Source organism: Musca autumnalis, unplaced genomic scaffold (genome assembly GCF_047663935.1).
Source record: "Musca autumnalis isolate F117 unplaced genomic scaffold, ASM4766393v1 scaffold_1, whole genome shotgun sequence".
Taxonomy (NCBI): domain Eukaryota; kingdom Metazoa; phylum Arthropoda; class Insecta; order Diptera; family Muscidae; genus Musca; species Musca autumnalis.
Window position 1 is genome coordinate 151,863,778 of NW_027411644.1, and position 19,794 is coordinate 151,883,571.

At 35.6% G+C, this 19,794-nt stretch overlaps 2 protein-coding genes across 2 annotated transcripts; both read right to left on the reverse strand.

Moving 5' to 3' along the window:
- Positions 1 to 1,454: 1,454 nt before the first annotated feature.
- On the reverse strand, positions 1,455 to 8,009 carry fab1 (1-phosphatidylinositol 3-phosphate 5-kinase fab1). Its single transcript, XM_073958311.1, has 10 exons — positions 7,548 to 8,009; positions 7,299 to 7,488; positions 6,528 to 7,044; positions 4,781 to 6,459; positions 3,138 to 4,722; positions 2,581 to 3,077; positions 2,358 to 2,520; positions 2,138 to 2,298; positions 1,915 to 2,076; positions 1,455 to 1,848 (listed from the first exon to the last, which is right to left on the reverse strand). Exons 1-10 carry the CDS (start codon positions 8,007 to 8,009, stop codon positions 1,661 to 1,663), a joined length of 5,604 nt encoding a protein of 1,867 aa, XP_073814412.1. The 3' UTR covers positions 1,455 to 1,660.
- A 24-nt stretch (positions 8,010 to 8,033) lies between these two features.
- Positions 8,034 to 10,811, reverse strand: LOC141388390 (anaphase-promoting complex subunit 13). The gene is made up of 3 exons (XM_073958312.1): positions 10,604 to 10,811; positions 8,247 to 8,393; positions 8,034 to 8,172 (listed from the first exon to the last, which is right to left on the reverse strand). The coding sequence occupies exons 1-3, from the start codon at positions 10,613 to 10,615 to the stop codon at positions 8,089 to 8,091; spliced, it is 243 nt and encodes an 80-aa protein (XP_073814413.1). The 5' UTR covers positions 10,616 to 10,811; the 3' UTR covers positions 8,034 to 8,088.
- Positions 10,812 to 19,794: the final 8,983 nt, after the last annotated feature.

Sequence of the window (19,794 nt, forward strand, 5' to 3'; positions counted from 1 at the left end):
TGTTAATTTACCGAAAATTTTCGTTAATTACCAAAATTATAGGCATTTTGATTTTACCCATATTTGTCGGTAACTCGAAAAATGAGTTACAGAATTCCACTACAGTTCAATCATTCGGATCAGAATCGTTCACGAGCTCTTAATCGTTCTCTTGATGAAAACATATACATACATACATCAAATAGGAACAAACATTAGAATAGTATAATTAAACTACAAAAATATTACAGATTAAGTTTAGAAAAAAACATCCTTCGAAAAAAATGTAATTACAATTTCATTTAAGTGTCTGGCAAAAAAATCTTACGTTGTGTGTTTGTAGAAATTATCGCTGTATGTATGTTTCTTTTTATTTTTTTCCTTTTTTCTATCCAAAACAAGGCACATTGAATAGGTAATGGATTCGATATATTGGGATACGATGTGTTTAAAATGCTCTTAAAATTTATTTTTATTACAATGGGGGATGACACTTCACATTGATCCAAAACATAAACAAAACTTCATGGTACAAATACACAGGTAGCCGCATCGGCAATTGTAGGTAACATAAGGTGTCAAAATTTGACATCAATTCAATGCACTTGACACATTATGTTACCATCAGCCGGCCTGATAATGCTACCTGTATTATTGTACCATGCAAAACTTATTACATTACGAAGGCGTCACTTAGCATAGAGGACGGCGTCACTTTATGTGAATGACATGCTGAACTAGATTGTGAATCGTTCGTTCGTTGATCGTTCTTTGTGAATCTTTCGGTCGGCGCTCAGTGAGCTATTGAACTATAATGAACTATATCGACTGATCTAGTTCATACGCTCTTTTCAATGAATCGTTCAATTGAACTAGTTCGTTCATGAACTATACAACTCTACTGGCATGTGTAACGGAAGTGTAAGAATGAAACTCATAAAATGTCATGGTTTTTAAGCATTTACCGAAAACGAGGGGTATTTTGGAACCTTAGTTACATTTTGAAAACATTTTCTTACATGTTAATTATTCTTTTGGTTATTATTGTTGAACTAAGCGGGTTAATTTTTTATTTATCCATTCAATTTGGTCTTAAATAAGTCGACCAACTAATTTCTGCAAAAAACCCGACATTTTTATCACAACTATTTGTATTTTTTTAGTAATTAATGCATGAAAAGTGTTAGTTTTCTCAGTTTGAAAACAATTTCTTGTCAAACTGTATTACGTGTTTTAATCAGTCCCAAATTACATTTTGCTTGTAGCATTTCTCAACATAAACTGAGAAATGCAGCAAGCAAAGTTGCCTACTGTAGAATGAAGCAATCCCACGGCAGCGGGTTCTTACGTACCGGATTGACCCGAAACCAAAAGTGTTTCGGCCAGCGGCTGCCAACCCAGCATTATATGCTGCTACAACAACAACTGTAGAATGAAACTAACGACGCATGCGTACATTTCCTTTTATAAATAAATTTTTAATTTCAAAAAATGGGCAATCGGTTTATTTGGTTTTAGTATCCTCGTCTTTCTAATAAATATGAAATTAAAACTGACAATAACATCTTATATTAAATTCAAACCGACGCAATCTATACAGCCGACGCATTTATGCACAATTTATAAACGTATGTATATAATATTAAATAACTATTAATACCGTTTAGTAAACATTTAAATATCAAATTTTCGATAGCCCTTCCCAGCGATCAGGAACTGTGTAGAAATAACGATCCATAGCATCAGCAAAACGCATTCGATAACGTTCTGGCGGTATAATAGTAGGCAATTTTCCCATGCCACCGAGAATGCCAGTCTGTTTGACAAAAGATTCGACCTTTTTGTCAAAAGTAAATGTCCGTATATAATCTGGAAAACAAAAATGGCGAAGTTGGCTGTGTTCCTGTGTTTTGTTAAATATATGTATATTTTTACCTATAATGCCCAATACTAGAACACCGCTCTTATCATCGAGTCCCACGAGTAGAGAATAATCCATCACCTGATTCTTTTCCAGAAAACTAGCATCACGATGAATTGCATCCTTTAAGATCACTTTGCTGTGTGTTAAAATGTACAGCGGTTTTAGCCAAGACACTGTAAATATATTTAGTAGTCATTTCTATAATACTATTATTATTATTGTTATGTTTCATACTTTGAACGAAATTCTCATCGAGAAGAACTGTGTCACCCTGTTGCTGGTTATTGGGATCCACTAAGCGATTACGTTCCGAACCCTTTAAGTCGAATTTGTTTTTAATATCACATTCATAGAAAAGATTTTCCATAACCAATAACGATTTTTCGACAACAGAGCTGTTTAAAAGTGATACAAATGTTGTTATAAAAAGGACAAAGATGGTCTCAAAACTTACTCTTTCTTTTTTATGGTGACTTTGAATACACCGAATATTTTTGCCAAAAGTGTAGGTTGATTCTTTTGCTGACATTTGCTCAAGTAATCGAAATAGTTTGGAGCGAAGTTTTCAAACATACCGATATCGCTTTTGTTCATTTCCTTAAGGACAAAACGATCATCTACAACACCAGAAAAGGACTTAATTTATGAAAAGTACCAACAAGATACCCTTATCTTACCCGAAGTTTTGCAAAATCTTGAACCGGACTTGCCGCCTTTAGCTTCCCATTGGACACTGGTACACAAGGAGCGAGCAAAGTAGCAACGACATTCTTCGGTTGCATCCATTTGCGAGTTGGAGTTTTCATCTTTGTTGTTTTCCCATTTGATATCCGGTACTGTGGTGTTATGCGGTTGGCCAACATCACTAGGTTTTCGAACCAGTTCAATCTCTGGACCATTTTTGCTTTGTGTGACTTTCAATTCTTCACGATTTTTTATTCGCTCAATTTCTTTGTAAACCGATTTGTCGAGTTTTGGAGACTTCAGGGTCTTAACTCTCATCTGATCGAATTCGTTGGCAAAATAGATTTTGCACGTGAACTGAGTGTGGTTATCGTGGAATGAAATCTCAATATGGGAATTGTTTGATTTCGATTTTGTTCGCTCTTCTTCGGCATTAATATTCGTAGGAGGAGTATTGTTGTCCTTTGAAGTGTCTTCAGTGTCATGATTTCTGAAATAATTGTAAAATACTTAATATAAGTACATACATATATATGAATGGATGACTTACGCTTCTTGGGACTTTCGTTTCACATGTGGACTGGGATTTGCACTAATACCTGAATTGCTGGATATGGAAGTTGTGTCGGTAAAATGTTGCTGTGTAGCCAGCACACTTAATACTCTTTTGTATTCCGAGGATGTCAGACAATAAGCAATGATCGAGCTGAAGTCATGATCGTGCACAACCATGGGAAATGCTCCCAATGGCAATGTGTAATGTTCCAGTGGACTAAATGGTGATTGCAGCAAATTTACCGGACCTGTTGAAGGCAGCAATTGAGTTAACATCTTTTTGATGGTTTTCTTGTCAGATGTCGTAGCATTGGTTGCGGGGGGTACGGTGGGCATGACAAAATGCGTATCTGAGCTGGATTTATCTGCACTTGTTGGAGTATCATTATTTTGAACACCACCGTCTTGACTCTCCTCACTACCAGCTGTACCAACTGGGCGAGTTACATCCAAAACTTGTTGCTGACCTATAGATTTAGGAGTAGGAGAATAATCCGATTGTTCTGAACGTAAATCTTCAGTGCAAATTGTACCAGCATCGATTACATGATGACCTGCTTCTTGAGCTTGTTTAGATGCAATTTTCTGAGCTGTAACAATTTCATGCAAACGTGGACCCCACTGGTCAATGCATTCAGCAAGTACCCGTTTTGCCATTAGTAGGGAATCGTTTATATCATAAGGACTGGCCTTGTTTTCAGTCAGTAATGTTTGCACTATTTCAACCTTTTGTTTAAATAAAAATTGATCCTTACTCAAGATTGCTTTAAGACTAGCTACCAATGGTGAGTTTTCATCTTCCGTCGCCAAATCTGCTATGCGCTCATGTATTCTAGTGTAGATATCGTGTCCTTTCATGGAAAAGTTTTTCACATCTTCAAGTACTTCAAAGCGATTGAAATCCTTTGGTGGGTGTAGATCTATTGTTAGAGACGGCAAAGTTATTTCCCATGTGTCAATGGGTGTATACTGGAATTTGGCAACCACTCCACGATATGTGAATTGATGGATATAATCCCGATGCAGCGAATGTTGGCAAGATGTTGAGGCGCCATTTATGCTTTCGTCCCCCGAGGATCTTTTGCGATATGCATGACCATGAAAACGCAACTCTAGATATTTTGCTAGCGACAAACATTTGGTGGTCTCTGAAAGCGGTACACTAGGAGTTACTGCATTGCATATATTGCACCAAGCCGTAAAGTAAATACTATTCGGATCCGAATTCGTGTTATCCTCACTGAGGAACACTTTGACACAACCCATTGAATGGACATAACGCCTGGTATGGCCCAACATTGGCAAATTACAACGCGTACACATATAGGAACGTCGACAGCAGTAGCGCTGCAGGAATTGTCCCAACATAATATCGTGTTGGCCATAGAATTTCATGTCCAGTAATGTGGGTGTGGCACAGAATGATGAAGCCCCCTTCGGATTGAAGATAAAACTACAGAACAATACAGGCAGTCTTTGATGATTTTCAATGTCAAGGGCATCTTTGTAGACATTGCTATCGTTACATTTTTGATTAATTTGTGACTTGTTCTCCTTACGAGGTTTTAGAAATTTAAACACTGAAATTAGAGTTGAATAAGAGAAACTGTATCACAGAAAATACATTTGAAAACTTACTTTTTGATCTCTTTGGGTATCTACCGCCATATGCTCTAAACTCTGCCAGCAGAGTTTGAATATCTTTGTTGTCGATAGGAGCGGTAATTTTCATTTTTAGGAATTCATGTGGTGGATTCAGTTCCACGTGATCACCATCAGTTGGTATTATTTCGGTACTCTCCAAACGTTCCAAATTATATGAATTGGAATTTGTCGTACCCGAATTTGACCATAACTTAGAATAATACAATTCAGGGGGAAAAAGAGCCCGCAGAGGACATTTTCTGCCCTGTTCAGTTTCCAAATATGGTAGGGGAAATGATAAAAATGGGGAAACTGAAAGTATAGTTGAACTTAGGGCACTGCGAAAACGATTGTCATAACGATGTTCAACGGCTAACTGTAAATTTTGGGAAGTTTCCAGAGTAGTTTTGTTTTCCGAAGACCTTAAAGGATCACTAAAATCTGCGGAAACATCAGTAGATGTTGTCAAGATTTTCTCCTCCGATTTACGTTCTCCCATAACCACATTTCGTTTTGCTATTGCTGAACGTAATTGAGGAATTTCATCATCCTCTTCCTCGACTTCTCCATGATCAGCGTCTGTGGGTTTTTCCTCTCCAATGCTACTTGGTTTTTTATGCGTTAAGTTAGCATTCTCATCGGCTGGACTGGTTTCTTTGGAATCGAATATGGGTGGTTTAGGTGCCAAAGCCTCTGCAAATTCGTCCAAAAGAAAAGACATTTCCAAACGCCAATTGTAGCGTGCATAGACCAAAAACGAAGCAATCTTCTTCACTTTGGCCAATTCTTTATGACTGGCTCCTCTCAACAGACAAGTGTAGCCTCGGGGACTTTGCAATTTTTCAAAAAACATAAGAGTTTTCATAGCTCCACTATCGTCATGATAATTTCGGATATAGAAAGCATCACATTTTCCCAGTTTTGGTCTTTCAATGTTACCCTCAATCGTGGTGAGAACATCACATTGCAGGGTTCGAGCTAGGCGTTCCATTACCGACAATTTAACATCCAACACCAATGTGATACCATTCGAACGTAAAATATCTTGGGCCACACCAGCAACATTTTTATGTACCAACACAACATTCGGCTTGAAGCTCATAATTCGGGCACAAACATTTCTCAGATATTCTTTTTCTTGAAGCAGTACTGTCGATATGCTTACAAATTTTCCCTCGATGCGTTCATAAACTATGGGACACTGCAAGAGGAGAATTTGGGGAAGCTCCACACGGGTAGCCATATCCTTGTGAGCCACATTCTTGGAAAAAACTACTCCACCCACAATGGTGCTCTCCAAACGCTTGCCACCGGGCACTTTCTTAAAGTTAACATAATTTCGTATGTCCATTAAATCATTAGTGCAATATTCCGGTTTAAAATGATTTGCCGCTCTACAGCAAAGGGGATTAAGAATATTTGCCCACTGGAGATCTAAATTGAAGCTGCGCAACATTTGGGTCAATAACTGTTCTTCGTGTTCACAGTAGGATTCTAAAAGTTTGGAAGCTGTTGTATGCATGGCATTGTCCAAATCAGCATCACGTGTGGTCATTGTTCCAAAGGAGGTGTCCAGTGATTTTGGTGGATGGGGTTCAATGCCGTATTGTTCGTATTGCGAATTTGTGGTCTCCAATGGCTGATTAATGTCAACATATCCCTCTAAAACTTGCCTGTAATATACAGAAGGTATAAAATAACATAGAAAAAGAGATATCAAAATTGTTTTTTTTTTTCAAACCTGGGTAGATCATTTACAAAACGATAGTGGAGGTTTTCATCAAATTCCGTCTCTTCAGAGTCATGAACAATTGCCTGAATAAATCCAGCATCTAACATGGCATTCAATATGGCAATGGCTTGCACTTTGTTGGAAGATTTGTGATTGGTATTGAGGAAGTCAATTAAATCAGTACCACAATTTTGCGGTGGCAGAACGTTTCGCATTTCTTCGTGCAATGTTATTAGGGAATTCGACTGTTGTAAAATGTGTTTGCGGTCATCCATTGTCAAACTTATGGGTGGTTGGTGAGCGGCAAAACGTTCCTCTTGATAACCAACCGAAACTTTTCTTTGCAATTGCAAACGTGCAGGTTCGGCGGTAAGTTTTGCAGGTTCGCAGTCGCTGCTGGTTTCCAATTTGCTGCTTAAGTCTTGTTGTAGTGCCTGGAGATCCGAATTTAAATCTTTGGTTATATTTGGTGAACGTAAATAGCTGAGAACGATTTTGGAACAATAATTGCACACTTTTAAGTCGCCTGTGAATAGGATAAACATAAAGTGACGATTGGAATCAAGTTTAAGCAATGTAGTTGTAGAAGTCGATAAGACCTGTTCCTCTAAGACGGTTTTAACGCAAATTCGATCGAAATACTACAACTCCCGTTATTGTAGGAAATGTTTTTTAATTGAAAGCAAAAAATTAATCAGTAGTAGTTCGAACGAATTTGTACTCGAATCGACTTAGTGAAACAGGCCATAAGGCTAACTCAATTAGATCGAAACCACTTACCAGAGCACATAATAATTTTTCCTGGGACCACTTGATTGCAACATTTCGAACAGAATATTTGTCCGCATAAGCGACAGTGATGCTTACGCCTAAATGTTGAAAATTTCTGAGCGCAATCATAACACTCCTTTGCTTTAGAATCTGGCATCCAAAAACGTTGTAGATCCGTGTCCTTATAGTTGCGCAGGTCCTACATAGATAAAAATAAATTTGAAAAATAAAACGGAAACATATTGTTGAGCAACGAACATTATTTTTTGATGCCATCATCGTGCGTATCCGTTTGAGGACATTGATCATCGAACGACCTTCACTGGCATCTGCAGGTAACGTATCAGACTTTATAGTTGTATTATTTTCATCCGTTGACGTGGTGGCAACCTCACTGATTGTTTTATTGGAATTTAAAGAAGGCATATTCCCTACTGCGGTCGAATTAAAACTGGATGAGGAGCTATCACGTGATATTGTAGAACTGTCATTCGCAGATCTAACATCAGCATAAAATACCGACTTGTTAACTGCATGTTGCGAAGTTGATGTTGTCTGCTGTGTAACACTGGACAAATCATTGACTGTATTATAGCTTTGGTTGTAAGCATTTTGTATTTTATTAACAAAACGTCCGAACAGTGTATCGGGTTCCTCTTCAAAATCCCGTACAAATTCTGTCAGTTTTGTCATTGAATGTAGATTTTGATTTTGACTCATATTGTCAGTGTTTTGTTGTAGTTGTTTTTGAGGATATATATGCAAATAAACAGATTGCAGTTAGCTTTAGGAAGATTTCCTAAAATGTTGTTAAATTTAGTTGATCATTAAGAGATGATTCGGGTGCCAAAGAACCAAGGGCTAAATCAGTCCATTTTTGTTCCTGTTTTGTTGATAAAAAATGAACAAATATGATTATTTACAATAAATAATGATAACGGTGTTGTATATATTTACCTGTTCACTTAGAGTTAAGTGTGAATCACCACCATCTGCTTCGGGATCGGGCAATTTATCGGCCGGTACTAATATCTGATCGAATGGTAACTCTTCTTCTCGCCACTTATTATCAACAATGTCCAATAAGTGCTCATCAGCGGGAGCCTGCATTCAAAAATTGAAAATCAAAATGAAATGATTTACGCATTGGTGTGTGTCGCTAATCGCTTCATAGGCAAGCCAATAATAGTTCTCTAGATTTATGGTCTGTACATAAATTTTGACTGTCTTTAATTGTATTTAAACAACTGACGTCATTTTCACACTTTTTGTTTAGAGTTGATATTTTATCTGTTCTGCATAGTTATCGAATTTTTATATAAAAAAACTGTAAAAGTACGATACAAATCGAATTTCTTCTAATGATAAGAAATATTGTTTCTTTTTATCAAAATAAGGTGGTAAAGTCAACTTATCGGATTAAGTTCGCATTTAATGTTGTTTTGGAAGTTACCAGAATATATTTCTACTGCGTCTCATTCAAAAAGTAAGGCATAATTCATCCTGAATGCTACATGCATTTTATATACACGTAGCTACATACTTTTGCTGTGTTCAATATGGAAGTTAACCTCCTTGGGCGGTTTGGTCTTCAAAAAGGCGGTTCCTAGATGGAAGAAGGTACCACTGCTGGTGTTTACTGTGAAAGGGTAGGTCTTGAATATTTATACTAGTAGATCAAACAATTTAGAGTATTCCGAGCTAACATATGGTTTTCGACTATGTTGGCACTGTGACATTATGGGAAACGGGAAGGCAAATGAACAAGCTAGGCATGGATCAATAAATCTAGTAACCACTTACTCTATCCATATGTCAACTTTTTCGAAAAGTTGAAACGTTCTTTGATTAATCTGTCGAACTGTTGTAACAGTTCAACAGAACAACATAACAGATTCGCAAGCGGCATGGTTTAATAGGTGTATAATCATCAGGAATTTTAAATGGCTGGGAGAGTGCAACTTGAATACGAAAACTGCATCTCCGACGGATTTTGACAACTCTCAACTTTCTACATCTTTTTATAAATACTTTTATACTTTGCTTACTATTTATAGGTAAGCTAACCCCCAGTTTTTGTAAAAATTGTTATTCTTCTCACACGAATTGTCAAATTTTGTAGATCGATTTACTCGCTTTAGCTCAAATGTATAGCGCTGATTTTTAAATGAGGAATCCTTAATGATATATGGAACGGGTATACGAAAAATTAGATGTGTATGTCATCTGGGGGCTGAGCTATGAATGCCTAAATTATTACGAATATAGACGAACGAACAAAAATAAGTTACAAAAACTGGGGGTTAATCTCATATTTGTTGCTTTACAAACTTAAAAACAACAAGTTTAAAGTGGGATGTAGTTAAAATTGATTACTTTAGGGGATGGCAGAGAAGACCAGTTTTGTCCAACGCCACTTTCTCTTAGTTCTTTGTATTGAAAGAACCCTTCCCCAATTTTAGAACGACTCGATCTCAAGAATAAGTGTGACTGATGAATTCGTTTAAATGTGAATTGAACCGAAACACATAAAAACTCTCGTAGCCGCATACGTAAACCAAGTTAACTACTCCCACTTTTATACTTTAGACACTTTACTCCAACCCCTAATTTATTTCAAACACGTTTTGGAATGATTACAAAGGACCGAAAAGTCTCCAAGTGGCTACACATCCCCTAACCTCCTCTAAAGTGACAACTAAGTTTTACCGGATTATTTGGTACAGTGCCTATACAACGGTAACTACTGATTTTATGGTCGGTCCTTCGACTGGCTCTTTTACGATTGTTTGCAACGAATCTGCAAATTAAACCTTTCGAGTTTATCGGTAAGAAGGGAGAAAGGTAACTCCTTCAACTTCGCCCTCCTAAAAGCTAAAACATTGCCATATAAAATGTTAATGTCCGACACAAAAATATCAATAAATTTCACCTTTTTTATTATGAACTTAAAATAAATACCAATTAGTTAAAGTGGTCACTTGGTAAAATCAGATAGTATTGATGGTATTTACCCGTTAATATTTGTTTGAAAAGAAAAAAACATGACATAATTATATCTATATATGTATAAACGTATTATTAGGCTTTTTTGCAACATTACAATGTATCTGCTGCTGTGTTTTATCATCCCACTTAAAGTCTGTGTATTGGCTGACATTCACAAAGTATTATATAGTACTGAAAACTTGTGAGTTTTGTTAGTCATTGTGCCCTTGATTTTTAGCTTAACTTGTTTTGACAAAATACTCAGACATTATGGAAATTAGACTCTAACTAAACTACGTAAGAACTGCAACCTACTCCAAACTCACCTGACTGTCCATCACTATTGTCTTTAATTGTTTTTAAAACTTGCCTTTTTGTTTTTTAACAATTTTAATTGGAATGTAGAAATATGTCTTTTTCTCCTTATTTATTGGGAGATTTCAATACAATTACTTTATTTATTTATATTTTTTTGATATAATTGCTTGCTCTGATGAATTTTTCTGTTTTCTTATCTTTTGCTGGCTTTTGTGTGGTTCGAGAACGAACTAAATTGAATCGATTGATTCTGTGAAATAAATTATCGGAACTATTTTCCAAATGCACAAGTAGTTCATACCATGGTATAATAAAGTAGAGGTAGGCCAGGTATGAAAATCGCCATGGAGCAATAACAAAGGTAGATGTATATGCATAGTTAGTCGGTTTTACAAAATCTTCACCGTTTATCATGGTAGAACAAATATAAGGTAAAGTAAATACTACAACAAATACAACTCGAACAACAACCACAAAGGAATTTGTTTTTGTTTGTAACGTTACTGCCAGTTGTATTTGTAAACAGAACAAGGAAATGTCTATAAATTATTGGAATTAAAAAAAACTAATAATTTTTCACATTTGTTTGAATATTTTGGAAAACATGAATGAAAATTCGTTACATTTTCAATTTTTATGTTTCCACATCATTCCACTAAATGCATAAATTCTCGCAGAAAGTAGAATTCTTGCAGAAAAGTTTGGGGTCGCTGGAAATTCATAGAAAAAGGAGAAGCTGTTTCAATGTTTTGTTTTAGAAATCAAAGAAGCACATGTTTATTAGGGCTTTATTTTTTAAATTTTAACAAAATACCTCACATATTAACAAACTTTGTATCGCCTCTACAAGCGAGGATTTACTGCGCGGCTTATCGTTCGAACTTGTAGGAGGTTACATATCATTGATATGAAGAAGTCTTTCTGGGAAATGGTTTTTTCGGAATGATATATTTTTTTCCCAAAAAATATATGTCCCTAATGTACATCGAAACAGAAATAAATGTATAAAATGTCATATGAAATATGACACTAACGTTACAATCCAGTTCAGTCAGCTGTGTATTGCTGCTACCTTTTCTTATTCTACCATGACCGTTTATTTTACTGCTAAACCTAAATAACGACGGGGCGTACACAAATATTTCACCAACTTACCAAAACAACGCTTTTGTTTTTAAAATACAAACACACACATACAAACAATAACGTTCTGTCAAAGTTAAACTTTTTCAAATTACACAAAGTATCCGCTCGACGTATTTCGGCAGTTCTCATAAGAATACATGTGTTCTACTTTTTTCACCACACACGCCCTGGGTATACGTTCGTATATAGGTATGGGCCTTAAAAGTAGTCCCAATTTACATTGGGCGAGTTTACTTGCGGCAATTGTCATTTTGTAGGAGAGAGAGGTGAGGCATATGGTAACCCTTTGCCTCTCAGCACCCTCTCTCACCTACAAACTGACAATTGCCGCAAGTAAACTCGCCCAATGTAAATTGGGACGTACCAAATACATATATTAAAAAATTAAAATCACTTCAGTTATGCTCCAGAATATTTTTGCTTGATAAGTGTTCCAAAAATAGCAAAAGTTGTACCCAAAACTTATGACAGCGAAAATAAAAATGTCATTCTCTTATCTTCTACTTGAATAGTTTGGCTTATCTAACATCGTAATTGCTGGCATCCGATTTGCAGATACGGCGACATTTCAGCTAGAAATTTTACAATATTTGTAATTTTTCCGTTCCCGTACTTTTAGAACAAATTTCAATAAATGTCAATATTTGACAAATCGTTCATTCGCAAGTATTAGGTGTGTCTTTTACGTGATAATTTGTAATAATTATTACGAAATGTAACTAAATGCTGTCTTTTTACACAAAAGTTCAGTAAAAGACAACGAAGTGAGAGAACAATTTTGACAGTTGTTTGTTGAGAAATTTCTAAAAGTTACTGAAAGAATTTTTTCCCAGCAACATTTAGCAAGTTCGATCAGCTGTTTTTTAATCATCTGCTAATGGTCAGCTGCTCAATGTTTATCTTATTTTTGTGGAAAAATACTATAAATATTACAATTCAGCTATATTTATTGATTATTTTATTAATGTATTAATTATTTTTTATTTATTTTGCTTAAAATTAAAGAACTTTTTCATTGCTTTGGAGTTAAGGACTGAGCACATAAGCTGCCTTGCCTGCTTACCTTGCTTACTTCTGATAAAAGAATAAAAAAGAAAAGGGCCACGCAGTTCGAAATTTGCTCGGCCTTCTTTATTCTTTTATTTTTATTATGTCAGAAATGAAGCAGGAAAACAAGGCAATCAGGCAAGGCAGCTTTTGTACCCAGGCCTTTAGTTTTTCTTTCATGCATTGGCGCCAATGTTTTTTCGGTCATCAACTGTTATCTGGCTCAAGTTTACTAAATGCTGTCTTTTTACTTTTTTCACTTTCGAACTAGGCTGCCTTTTTCTTCTTTATTCGTTTATTTTTGTTATGTCAGAAATGAAGCAGGAAAGCAAGGCAACCAGGCGAGGCAGCGTATGTACCCAGGCCTTAAAGGGGGGAGTACATAAGCTGCCTTGCCTGCTTACCTTGCTTGCTTCTGATAAAAGAATAGGTGTGTACGATAACTTCGCAAGTGAAAAGTACTTGCAAGCACTCAGCAGTTCTCAGTAACCTCTCTCCAACAATTTTACTCTCTCGAAGCAAAAAATTTGCAGATTGTTATCGAACAGAAATTTGCAAAAACTTGCAAGATGACAGCTGATTTGACAAACAAGAAGTTGGCGGAAAAGATTAAATTTAACAATTGAAGGTGTCTACCATTTTTTTATTTTTCATTTTCTTCAGGTACCTTTCCCACCAAAGTTCAGAAATGTTCGAAAAAATTGTGCGCACGATAACTCTTGAAGGGAGTGGCCGATTTGGTCTTTACACATCCTCAAATATCTACCAGATATAGATCAGGTTCGAATATGAACCATATGTGTCCACTCCTTCGGGTACCTCCAACACAAAATTTCGGATAAGTTCACTTTAAGACCTGTAGTGGGATTCTGTAACTCATTTTTGCTGTTATCGATAATTGTCGGTAAAATTAAAATGCTTATAATTTCGATAATTAATGAAAATTTTCGGTAAGTTAACGATGAATAAAAAGTAGTCGCTAGCCTCTACCGACACAAACAACGATGCCAACTTTTCTTTATCTTTTTAGTCATAATTTTGCGATTTAATTTTACCGATTTTTGTCGGTCGGTTGGCCTTCGTCATATTTTGTCCAAATTGAGTTTTTAGTTCGAAGATGGGCAATACCGGTTCACAACTTCCGGTACTTCCCACCACTATTTAAAAAATGTCACTAAAATGGTACGCACAATATCTCTTGAACGGCGCAACCAATTTGGTCCACACTTTTGATCTCCTAATATTTTGTCCAAATTTCGTTCAATATTTGGGATCCTTGGGAAATGTATACCGATGCTGTTCGTTGAGGTCCTGGCCTCGGTACATAAGGTTGAAATCATTTCTGCCTCTTATGTGACGAGGCCCTTATAATTCCCTTCCCAATGCACAAATATAAAACATACTGGAACGCAGTGCGATGTTTGGCATAAATATTAGGTCTGTCTGGTTACCCTAAAATTTGTAACAACTTGTACCAATTGTTGCTGGAAGTCGTCTGTTAACACAAAAAATCAGCAAAAGAGAGCGATTCGAGAGAGACATTTTGACGGTTCTTTCACTGAGAGTCTGCAAATTCTTGCTGGACAAATTTCTTCTAGCAAGCACTAGCAATGCTTCTTCTTCCTGAAAACAGTCAATCATCTGTTTTTAGTTTTTTGTTGATTTATGTTTGTGAACATTAAAAACAATTTTATTGTGGAAATAACATAGTCTAATTGTATTGTTTTATGGAGAATAAATTTGTAAAGTGGAAAAATACTTTTTTGTTTCATTTTCTTTTTTATTTTCAACTAGCGGACCCGGCGAACTTCGTCTCGCTATTAAGGAATAAAATTTCATACAAAAACTCAATTTTCCGACTTTTCCAGAGGGATTTTCCAAAATTTTCTTCCGCAAAGACCTTCTCGAAAATGCGAATAGCTGACAAAAAATTTTACAGAAATCTGCCTAGCCGTTCTCATTTTATGAATTACTATACATTTTTTACACCATTTTTATATATATAGATAAAATCAACGTGCTTGCTTCCTTTATTGGCGGACAAATTGTTCTGTTTTGGCAAGCCAGCTGATTGCTTGCTGGCATGGTTTAATAAGAAAGGTTAGCCAAAGCTTTATGTCAATTTAAATTTTTTCATTCGAGTATTCCTAAAACTTCAAAACAATATACACAAACTGTGTATGTGTGTGTGGTGTTTGAATAATATGTCAAACACTTTTAAAAACAATCGAATTCAATGATTTTTAAAATTATTTTTGGAACATTTGTATGAAAATAATTCGTCAGGTTATCATTGAAACAAACATTTTACCATATCCACAACTTGATTATGCGGAGAAACATTGGTCCTTCATTCATTTTTCGCGATTTTTATAAAATGCTCAAAATTGGTGTTGTAAACAAACCCACTTGTTGCTTAATTTTGAAGTTTTAGGAATTCAGGAAAAACAAGGGTTCTATAGATTTTTTTCATTTAAATCTACCTCTTTACTTATACCATGCTTGCTGGTTTTCATGGTACAAATACACAGGTAGCCGCATCGGCAATTGTTGGTAACATAAGCTGTCAAAATTTGACATCAATTCAATGCAGTTGACACATTATGTTACCATCAGCTGGCATGATAAAGCTACCTGTATTATTGTACCATGCTGTTTTTTTTTGTCTGTTTACTTTTTACAATTTTCTAGCAAAAGAGAATAAAAACCCCTTACTCTCTGAGAAAGTTCTTGCTGGACAATTCTTGCTGGGAAAGTAACCAGACAGACTTATTTATTGATATCGTTGGGAATACCTGGCCGTCTACATTGTGTTTCTCCTACTCCATGGATGCACCGCTTTTTGCTGGGATTTGATACCTTTAAATAAAAAATAGTCACCACAAACTACAAAGTAAGTATTTTACTTACATTTTACATCGTTTTCCATAATTTATTAAATTTTTTCCCTTTTTTATATCTATTTATTTTAATAGCCAAACGTTTGTTTACGTTTTTGCCAAGAAGTCCGCCACAAAACATTCGAATTTAAATCAGCTGATCAAACTTGCAAATTCTTACAAGAAAAATTTTTCTTGCAATAACTGGTAAACAAAACTCTCCAATATTCTCTCACAATTTTCTCCAAATTCTGTGCAAATTTGCACAAACTTTTGGGTTATCGTACAGACCTAATAAAAAGAAAAGGGCAACCCAGTTCGAAATTTGCTCGGCCTTCTTTATTCTTTTATTTTTATTATGTCAGAAATGAAGCAGTAAAGCAACCAAATGCAGGTTGGTTGCAGTATTTTGTATGACATCCATTCTTCCTAGACCATTGTCTGCTTTAGATATTAAAGTTACCTTAATGGAGTTCCACATATTTTCAAGATCCTCTGTGCTGATCTTACTTAGCTCCGTATTGAGGCGCTCTTTTACATATATTTGCCTTAATTTTTTCATCTTTCAGTTTTCCAATATTTTATTTCTTTCGTGGTGTTCTTTTCTTTGCTGTTTCAATTTTGGTACATAGGCTCGTCATTAGGAAGTTGTGGTCTGATGGTGCATCTGCCCCTGGATATGTTGATGTTTTTGTAATGGCTGTGCCGTACCTCTCCTCATTACCCACATTGGCATTGAAATTGCCCTGTATTAACGTATGTAAGTTCATGGTGTTTTGTAATTTTCATTAAGTCCTCAATTTCTGTATAGAAGGCTTCGATATCTTCATTACTTTTATCTGCTGTGGGTGCATATCGTCACCATAAATGCCCGAAGACGTAACCCACAAAACCAAAACTTTGCAGGAGAAGCAAACACGTTATAAAATTAAAAACTGTTTTATGGAATATTAAACTTATGAAGGCGAGTATATGGAATATTATCGATCATATATGAAGGGGGATTAGTAGTGAAACCAAAACCGCTAAAGTGCTTAGTTTTGAGAACCTCAATTACAACAAAATCCATTTTCCGAAATGCCATTTTTTGAATAGCATCATTGTTTTTGAACGTAGAAGCTTGAAATTTTGCCAGGGCATGTACAGTCAGGGACAAAAGTTTACATACACCCCCTAAATCCCGGGTATTAGGGTTAGTAGAGATTTTTATGAAATTCCAAGTATGAAGTTTTATTTCGTATATTTTAGCTTTATGTATCAGATTACGTAAAACAATGAATTTCGATTTTCATGTCGGTTACTTCTTCGGGCATTTATGGTGACGATATACTTGGATGAAATTAATGTTTATTGGCTTGGGTTCTATTTTTAATAGCATTGTTCTGTCAAATTTTGGGACAAAACCACTTTATAAACTTCGTTTCGTTATTTTTTACTATTACGCCTACTCCATTTCTATGATTCTTGTTGTTATTTTCAGGTAATATATTTTTTGTGTGTTTGGCAGCAAAATTCACCATTATCTGTCCATCAGGTTTCACTAATCCCAAGAATGTCAATATTTAGTCTGTTTATTTCCGAAATTGCATTGGCTAGTTTTCCTGATTCCCCTCCCCTCCGGGGATTCTTAGCACCCTCTTATTACCGGAGATTGGGGGCATGTTTCGTTGTTTCCATTCATATTGTATGGTTTACAAGGGATAACACTTCAGTGGTTTCCCGTTGCCTTTTGAAGGGTTTAAGTGTTCCGTTTATATATTCAGCCGCTCCAATGGAGTACAGACGCTGTTTGCTGCTGGCAATTGTTGGTCAGACGCTGCCTTTTTCCTTTTTTTTTTGGTTCGCCCCGCATATTTTATTTTTGCGGTACCCGCCATATCTGATGAGCATTCCACTTTCTACCAGATATGAAATATAACTATGCACTTAGATTTTCATAAAAATGCTTCCATACCCTTGTATTTATAGGGTGTATGTAGACTTTTTTGGTTGACTGTATGTAACAAAAGTTACAAAAACCGAATATTTTTCTTTGTTATTCTTGTTTATAGGGTTGCCATGGATCCATGTTATATACATTTTTTTAATTGCCACAGGGCACAGTGGTTCCGCCCGTGGACAAAAATCGAAAAATTGATGGCGACAAATTTTATTGCGATTGAAATAAATATTCTCTAAACATATCAAATTGTTAACATCCAGCCTTATTTTTGTAAATTTACAGCGGTTATACGCCTAGTTAAGTCGAAGAAGTTGTGATTTGTATGTGAGGCCTAAAAACGAAAAATACAGCCGCAAAGCATTCGTAGGTTATGAGTAAAATTATAAAAAATTGGAGAGGTAAATGTCCAATTTTCAAAATGAAACTTATAGGTGATGGCATTGACAATGTTTTTACGAAAAAACAAATTCATAATTCGTTTTCTAACTTCATTAAAAATAAATTCTTAATAAATGACTTTTTCTGCTATTTTTAATATAATTACTATTAATTTATGTTGAGCTTAACTAATGTTGTGAGCATTTGTGAGTCTCGAAATTTTTTTTAGAATGCAGGGGAAAGTCTCTAGTTTACAATTTAAAAAAGTCCAGCTGCCCCCATCTGCCACCCGCTAAGTTATTCCTCTTACACCACGCCCGTAAAATCGTCAAAATTCCGAAAATCGGGAGGTACGTTTATATGGGAGCTACACCTAAACCTGGTCCTATACTGAACATTTTTGGCAAGGACGTATTTTGTTCACTCAGAACTCAAAATGCAAAATTACAGCCAAATCGGTTGGAAAATGTGGGTAAAACCTTTAAAATTTCGAAAATCGGGAGGTACGTTTATATGGGGGCTATACCTAAACGTAGACCGATATTGACCATTTTTTGCATGGAGGTATTTGGTTCACTCAGAACTCAAAATGCCAAATTACAGCCAAATCAGTTGGAAAATTTCGCTAAAATTGTCAAAATACCGAAAATCTGAGGGTACATTTATATGGCGACTATATCTAAACGTGGACCTATATTGAATATTTTTTACAAGGAGGTAGTTTATTCACTCAGAACCCAAAATGCAAAATAACATACAAATCGGTTGGTTAATTTGGCCAAAATCGTCAAAATACCACAAATCGGGCGGTACCTTTCTATGGGAGCTATACCCAAATATGGACCTACATCCACTAAAAATGGTTTTCTATCTTTTTGGCTTGTTAAAAACCTACGTTTAAAATTTGGAGGCGGTAGCCCGATTAAAACTATTTTTGGCACTCTTTTCCATACAAGTGGGACCACTGTGCAGGGGCTGGATTCTTGTTCTATGAAAAATTGAAATGAAAAAATATTTCCTTTATAATTGTTTTCATTTGACAGTTTTCTCCTTTATAAAAGTGTTCATTTCATATTTTCATAGAAACAGAATTGAGCCGCTGGACCAATCTTATTTTAAGTTTTTGGTTTTTTGATTACTGGGTATGGGCTTCTAAAATACTGACGTGTTATTTGGTCTGTTCCAGTACTGCAAGAATCTACTAATTTTCACTATTTTTTTCGATAACATAAAGGAAAAAATGTTATCGTAGTAAAAAGTAGTAGCTTCTTGCAGGTTCTGGAACAGAACAATTGTTGGTGAAATTTAAAGCCGAATATTTTTGACAGTTACTGTATAAATAAAGTGTATGAACTAAAGAATATTCTCTTATTCAGTTGGCTTCAAAATGTACTAAAATTATCCAAAAAGAACATAAAGGCCTGAGTACATAAGCTGCCTCGCCTTAGTGCGATTCTGTAACTCCTTAACGACAGAATTAACGACGAATGTCGGTAGTTAACGATAGATGTCGGTAAGTGTTATTCTGTATACCAATTTTAACGATTTTTGTCGGTAAAATGTGTCGTTAATTACCGAAAATTGTTGTTAAGTTAACAACCAAAAAAATGTAGTCGTTAGGACTTAACGACAGTCCCTTATGGCAATATTTAGCAGATTTCTTAGCTGACTTATGTTAATAGGGCGGGTATAGAAGGTAATCTCCGCTTATTCAGGACAATTTTTCCTAAGGCATATAGATGAGGGTTAACTTATACATATGACGGCTACGCTAAAAAGTACACCATTTTTTAAAGAAGAAAAACAC